This window comes from Lycium ferocissimum, chromosome 8, assembly GCF_029784015.1.
Source record: "Lycium ferocissimum isolate CSIRO_LF1 chromosome 8, AGI_CSIRO_Lferr_CH_V1, whole genome shotgun sequence".
NCBI classification, from domain to species: domain Eukaryota; kingdom Viridiplantae; phylum Streptophyta; class Magnoliopsida; order Solanales; family Solanaceae; genus Lycium; species Lycium ferocissimum.
This window is the reverse complement of record NC_081349.1, coordinates 43,567,101-43,574,777: the sequence shown is the minus strand read 5'-3', so window position 1 is coordinate 43,574,777 and position 7,677 is coordinate 43,567,101. Positions and strand designations below refer to the sequence as shown.

The window sequence follows — 7,677 nt, the reverse complement described above, 5'->3', positions numbered from 1 at the left end:
ATGGATCCACCGAAAACAATTAGGTAAAATATATTGGCATAGATAAGAAATTTACATTATTAATTTTATTATAGTTGTTTGATATTTTTGTATTGTCTATTTATATCTATGTCAATCCACTTTTCATTGATAGTAAGATTTCAGTTACTATATATAATATATTGTTTTATTATATTGCGTATTTTATTTCTAACAGTATTGAATGACTTCTTGCAGAAAAAACTTTTAATTTTTTTTTTGTTTTTGTTTAGGTTGAGAAAATTGTGGAATTACTCAAGGAAATAGCAGAGGTAATAACACAATACATGTTGTTGTTAGACTAGTTATTTTTTTTTTTTTGAAATATATACAAGTTCATTGTCTTCGCAGTTGGCGCTATATAAAAAGTAGTTATTTTATTCAGATGTTTCATGTGATAAGTTTAGCATTTGAGATTTTTTTATATATTTTTTCTATGTTATGTGTTTGCAGAATAAAGCACAGAGTTTAAATTTACTTAGTGGTTCCAATGTTTTAACCTCTTGATCAACGTTAAATTTTCTTCTCAAAGTCATCCCTGCCATCATGGCTTCTCTCAAGAGTTGTTTCTTCTCCTATTTTTGTTACTGATCATTAACTATTTATGCTTATCAATTTTTTTCTCATTGAGCATTGTGTTTGTGCCGAATGAATTTATTGATATATAATAAAGCCTATAAATTAATGATATTTACTTTTTAGTTACTTGTTTCCCTTCTCAAAATACTGGACTTATAAATTGTAAATATAGATGGTTTACTTTTATAATTTTGTGAATTTCATGACTAATTGTGGAATTGCAACAATGCACTATTATTTTACTTAAATTTAAATGCATGTGTGAAAAATATAGGAATAAAAAAGGTATCCTTATAAGTTCAGTCGTAGATAAGAGAAAATGTGTCAGCTCAAAGTTGTAGGAGAATTTGTTCTATTGAAGACCTCTTCATGTTTATTTTCTGCCTCGGACTAATAAAAAGTTTAGAACTCTTCATATCTTATTGAATTATTTCATATTTACTTTGTGGTTATTAGTGGATATATAGCATGTTAATTATTTATCGAAAAAAAGATTCTCAATTTTAAGCATGCACGTAGACTACAATATCAATATGATGAAATATTTTTTTCTTTTCTATGTGAGCCTTGCTGAGTTGACAAAACAACAGGGTGTTATAGGTCATCTCATTGGAGCTGTTGAAGCAATTTTTACCAAGTTATAAATCATAGTATTAGTCAAGATGATGACTTAAAAATAATAACAAAATTGGTGCTAAGTAATCTTATATACAATAATATTAGTTATACGTATTTATAAAAACGTCAATCTCTGTTAACAAGAACTTCATCTATTGTAATTAGACAAATTATTGTGAGAAAACATATAGCATGTCAGAATCTATAAACTATAACAAAAAAACAAAAAACAAAAAACAAAAAAGAATTCATAAGCTATAGTGCAATTTCTATTCTTAGCCTACTTTTTGAGATGCGCGGATACTAATACTAGTTTATAGTTTAAACAAAGTAATGATTCATGGGGTTCAAAAGATGGAGTTTCAAAATCAAGGAAGGATTCATGGGATTCAAACCTTTATAAGTTTAAAACCAAGGAACATATCATGGGCTTCAAACTTTTATAAATTCTTTTGTGTTTATAGTAGGGTTATTTTGTTCCAAATTCTATTTTTGCATTTAAGTGTGACTATTTTTCTATTACTTTTTAAATGGTGGCTAAAAATTCATATCAGACCGAAAATCTGGATACTCCACCTCATTTTTATTTTTTAAAGAAAGTTTAATTGATATCTAATATACATAACCTCGGACAAAAGTGTTTCGTCTTCATTATTCTTCTTCTGCTCCTCCTCCTCCTCCTTCTCCTTTATCTTTTTAGTTGTTGTACAATAAATTTTTCAAATTTATAGCAATTGGAGAAGAAGTGGATCTTGAATTTCGAATATGAAATGTGAGTTTAATCAAGTAGGTGGCACTGATAAAGCTTGAAAACATTAATGGCTAATCACCATTATTATAAAATGAATTTGTTAGAAATGTTGTTATTTTGACAAATTGGATTGGGCTTGTCCTTTATGATAGTTGGACTTATATATCAACTTTGAGCTCATTTGAAGTAGATTTGAGTGTTGAATCATGTGTTAGATTGTTATAATTCGAAACAAGTTATTGTTTTTGGATAAAAAATTGTTCACCTGAATTTCAATCTTTCAGGCATATAAGGGTGGACTTGGCATATAAATGTCTGAATTTCATGCAAAAATGTTTGAAGTTCAACATTATATGCATGAAGTTCAGTCATATATATGTTTGAACTTCATGCAAATATGCCTGAAATATTTAGGGTACTTGATATTTTTTATTAGTGCAGGTAATAACTTTAATCAACAAGACTTGAATAAATAAGTAGAAATCACCTGATATTTTTTACCTCCGCGATTTGTTAAATTTACAATTATCTGTGTTTGCCTCCTATAAACCAGACAAGTCACATCCCCTATTGTCATGATGATGAAGCAAAACATTTTCAACTGCATGATGTATCTTTGGGACCCAACTGGTCAACAACGATAACAAAACAAAAGAAGACTTTTGTTCAATTGGATTGAACAGCCAAGTAGCTAATATTATAAGTAACATCTCAAATCCCTTAATCCCACAATTCGTTGATCGATTATGAGATGAGATCATAAGGTTGAGAAGAATTTTTTTTTCTCTTTCTTTGGATAAGAAATTGTTTACCTAAATTTCAGATTTCAGGCATATAAGGGTGAACTTGGCATATATATGTCTGAATTTCATACAAAAATGTTTGAAGTTCAGCATTATATGAATGAAATTCAGTCATATATATGTTTGAACTTCCTGCAAATATGCCTGAAATATTTAGGGTACTTGATATTTTTTATTAGTGTAGGTAATAACTTTAATCAACAAGACTTGAATAAATGAGTAGAGATTACCTGATATTTTTTACCTCCGCGATTTGTTAATTTTACAATTATCTGTGTTTGCCTCCTATAAACCAAACAAGTCACATCCCATATTGTCATGACGAACCAAAACATTTTCAACGTCATGAGGCATCTTAGGGACCCAACTGGTCAATAACAATAACAAAACAAAAGGAGACTTTTGTTCAATTGGATTGAACAACCAAGTAGCTAATATTATAAGTAACATCTCAAATCCCTTAATCCCACAATTCGTTGATCGATTATGAGATCATAAGGTTGAGAAGAATTTTTTTTTTTCTCTTTCTTTACTGTGTGTGTTTTTGTCTTTCCTTCTGGTGGTATGCACGTTTGAAACGGGAATATTAAATTTTTAGTCTTTTACAAACTTTATTTAGTTTTATAACCTTTTTACAAGAGATCTTCATTTTTTACACATAAGAGATCTGAAAAAAACACACAAGAGATCTGAAAAAGCCATTTTCTTCTAGTCAAATTGTAAGAGGGCAAGAGATCCTATTTCCTCGTTTGAAACAGAATCAAACGCATTCAATCTAGTACAAATAATATTTTAAACATAAAGGATTTACGTTTTTATTTTTATCCAAAAATTTAATGCATGATTATTTAGCTACTCTCTCTGTCCCATTTATGTGATATACTTTCCTTTTTAGTTTGTGCCAAAAAGAATGATACACTGTCATATTTAGAAATAATTTAACTTAAAACTTCTCCTTTTACTCTTAATAAAATGATTTATAGCCAAACAAGTATCAATGACTTGTTTTATATCACAAGTTTCAAAAGTCTTAATTTCTTTCTTAAACTCCATGCCTAGTCAAATTATATCACATAAATTGGGACGGAGGAAGTAGTAATTTAGGAAATCTATGCACATCCGCTTAAACTATATAGTTCAGCAGTTTGTAATTTCTTTATTGCAGTATGTTTTTGTATTATGATTTCTTTAGACGAGTGCATCCAAATTGCTTTTAATGAAAATTTTCTTAATGATAGTTCTATTATGGCTAACTATTTTATAAGATGTATCACATTTAACAGTTCTAGTTCTCAGAGAATCAAGTAATTCAAAAGAACAGGCAGTATAAGAAAGAAAAATAGTTAACATAACCAACCCATTACACTAAAATATTTGTTACATAACTTAACAACGGGTTCAATAATACATTACAACAAATATAAAGTACTACTTAACAATTAGAACGGTTTCAATAATACATTACAACAAATATAAAGTACTACTTAACAATTAGAACATACTTCTTATTTAAATAACAATACAATACAATACAGTAAAGACACAAAGACACACAGTACCGCAAACAACATATAGTGGTGTTTTAGTTACATTTCTTGGGTAGTGCCCTGGCTTGTGATGCGAGGAGCTTCATGGAACTCGTCGTGGTTGCACCTTCACCGTCAGGGGGTTGCTCATTTCACAAGAAAGCCTTAGTACTTCAGACAAATCGACGGTTTTGGTTCCATCACTTGGCCCGAATTCAAACTCATGCAAAAGCGATGCTACCCAAAAAGTGACCGTGGTCAAGCCCAGTGTCTTTCCAGGACAAGTTCGTCTTCCGGAACCAAATGGTGCCAGTCTCAGGTCAGACCCCAACACCGAAAAATCCACAGGCTCGTTCTCGTTCATGAACCTTTCGGGCTTAAGCTCAAGTGGATCCGCCCAAACCTCTTCACTCCTCGTGATGGCCCACATGTTCACCATAGCCGTGGTTCCTGCAGGTACGTGGTACCCGTCCACTGTCGTGTCCTTTATCGATAGACGGGCCCAGGACAACAGTGGGCCTGGAGGGTGCAACCTGAGTACTTCTTTCACTACGGCTGGCAGATAAACCATGTTCGTTACATCGGACTCCATCACTGACCGCGATTTTCCGACAATCCTGTCTAGCTCTTCTTGTACCTTGGACTGAACATTAGGATGAAGTACCATCCGTGCTAGTATCCACTCTATTAATACTGCCACCGTGTCACTTCCCCTAAATATCATCTCCTACATAACATGTGACAAAATGAAATTGAAATTAGCTTTAAGTTCTCCAGTGTTCATTTTTTATTATCATTTAGTGTCACTATATTCTGCTACTCGTAAATAAATAGTATTGTAAGTGCAACTAAGAATAATTGATTGAAAGTTTTTGTCCAAATCAAGTTTATTTCAAGAATCCAACTTATTCCCCCTTAAGAATGAAACAAGAAGAAACAGTGGTTGCTTCAGAATAAGAGAGATTATGAAATTATAAATGGCTTATTCAAAGAGTAATCTGAGCATTAACCTTGAATATATTCTCTGAATATTTTATTTTATTTTATTTTTCAAAAAAGAAGAGGAATCCTAAACTAAAAGAAAGGAAAAGAAGGACTGACTTTTCGCTTAGGGAGAATAGGAATGATTGGTTATGTTTTTATTTTTTATTTTTTATACTTCCTCTTTTCAAAAGAAAAATAAAACTATTTTCTTCTAACATGCAGGTTTTTAACTTTGAAACCAGTTCAGTTTGGAAATGACATGTTTTTAACTTTGAACCAATAGCAATTACAATATTGTCATGATATGTTCAATATAACCACACGAATATTATGAAATATATTTAAATCATAAATTTTAAAAGCCTTCCTCAACTTTTTAAATTCCGTGTATAAACTTAAATAGAAGTATATGGTTGCTTACCCAAAGTACGGCAATCATATCAGAATCCGATAATTTCTCAGAATCTTGAAGAGAGAGCAAAACATCCACAAAATCGCGATGAACACTACTAGGTTCAACCCGGTGTTCATCGATGATCTTACCAACGAACCGGTTCACTTTAGGCATTAGTTGTTCACACCTATGCTGAATTTTCTGTAAATCAAATTCAGCTAACCAAGGTAGATGATCAGACCAGTTAAGCATGCCTAAAAGCTCGTAACCTTCATCAACCAACTCGCTCAATTCTTCTATCTCGTCGTTACAACGATCAATAAGACTATACTTTCTCCCAAAAACAGAGCACATCATATTGTTCAACGACGCCTTTTTCAACACATCCCGAACCTGTAGGGACGGAGTACTCCGTTCCAAAATCGCGACCATTTGCTTCGCGATTTCAAACCGTTGAGCTTCAGATGATTTAATTTGCTTAGGACAAAACATGTGTGTTGAAGCAATTTTTCTAAGTGTTCGCCAGTAGACACCGTAAGAAGCAAAACCAATTGATCTGTTGAACATTAGTTTATAGGCTGACTCGTTTACCGGACGTTCAACGAACACTGAACTGTTCAATATTTCTTTTGCTACTGTTGGATTACACGTTACAATAACTTTTGTTTCGCCTAAGCTGAAGGACATGAGACGTTTGGCTTTGCAATATTCGGCCATGGATGCAATTTTTTGGTGTGCTAAGCCAGTCATCATGTTCATGCTACCGATCAGAGGAAAACCTCTTGGCCCAGGTATTGGATTTTTTAACAGCAAATATTTTCTCAGCATGCTGTATTTACCCCAAGCTGGGCCACCAGGGTAAGACCAGTAAAGCATCTGCATGACTAGCCAGGCTAGAAGAAAAACAAGTGCAAAGCATATAGGGTTGAAAGATTTGCATTTTGTTGCTAAAGCGAAAACCCAAAGGCTTTCTGTGTGTGTAGTCATTTTTTTTTCTGGGAGGAAAGGGACTAATATTATGAGAAGAAGTGAGAAAGAAAGATTGATTTTGGTTTTGGGGTATAACAAACGAGGCATTGGGTGGCTTTATATAGGCAAAAACTTGAACTATGCTTGGGAATAGAACAGAATATTAACTGAAACATAATTTTAGTCAGTAGAATAATTGCCACGTGATGTGCGAATATTGTTAATGGATAATACAACTAGTAGTATTGAATATTGATGTAGAAATAACAATGAGTCAACTGTTAGGTAATAATTCAAAAGTCTATAGGAAAATGAAGGGAATATTGAGGAGCGACACACGAATGCATGACAATTGACGAATTAAGGTGGAAACAACAAGACCATAGGTGTTAATAAAACAGAAGCAGCTGATTCAGAATTTAAGTTCTATTACGTTAATCTTTTAAGATTTTTTTGTGTTAAGTTATTATATTTTTAAAATTATAGGTTCATATGATCATATCTACTATTTGTTATAATTTTAATGAATTTTTATATATAGATTTATGTTCCACATTAAAAGTACGGGTGTCAAACTTAGTCCATGAAAACATGATATGCACAATCCTCTAAAGTTTGGCGGATCAATAGTTATTAAGTCAACCCATTTTGATCTTCCCAGTTCAGGTTCAGTCCATCTAAAATTTGGGTTGATATGTAATTCCCATTGACTCATGACAAATCTTGTCATTTTTTTTTAAAAAAAGACATTTTTTTTGTTTGATATGTTATATATAGTCATAATTAAAAACAATTATTAGTTAATTAAATAAATTATTAAAAGAAAATAAAAACATAGTAAAAATTGAGCCGATTGAGTTATGACCCGTTTGTCAGCACATTTCAGCCCAATCAATTTTAACCCAAGTAACTTGTGTTAATGACCCGCCTATTTATTAACTCAGCTTACTTTAACCCCTCTAAATTCAATCCAGCTCCTATTTGACACCCCTAGTAATAAGTTCATATAAATCCAATATGGAATACTCATCGGCC

General features: G+C 32.0%; 1 protein-coding gene across 1 annotated transcript; it reads right to left on the bottom strand.

Annotated features, from left to right (window-relative positions):
* Positions 1-4,218: 4,218 nt before the first annotated feature.
* Positions 4,219-6,739, bottom strand: LOC132066986 (cytochrome P450 78A3-like). The gene is made up of 2 exons (XM_059460162.1): positions 5,701-6,739; positions 4,219-5,022 (listed from the first exon to the last, which is right to left on the bottom strand). Exons 1-2 carry the CDS (start codon positions 6,658-6,660, stop codon positions 4,399-4,401), a joined length of 1,584 nt encoding a protein of 527 aa, XP_059316145.1. The 5' UTR covers positions 6,661-6,739; the 3' UTR covers positions 4,219-4,398.
* Positions 6,740-7,677: the final 938 nt, after the last annotated feature.

Coding starts and splice junctions, on each gene's coding strand:
- LOC132066986 (XM_059460162.1), bottom strand. CDS start 6,660: ATGACTACACACACAGAAAGCCTTTGGGTTTTCGCTTTAGCAACAAAA. Junction 5,023..5,700: donor ATATGATTGCCGTACTTTGG/GTAAGCAACCAT, acceptor CATGTTATGTAG/GAGATGATATTTAGGGGAAG.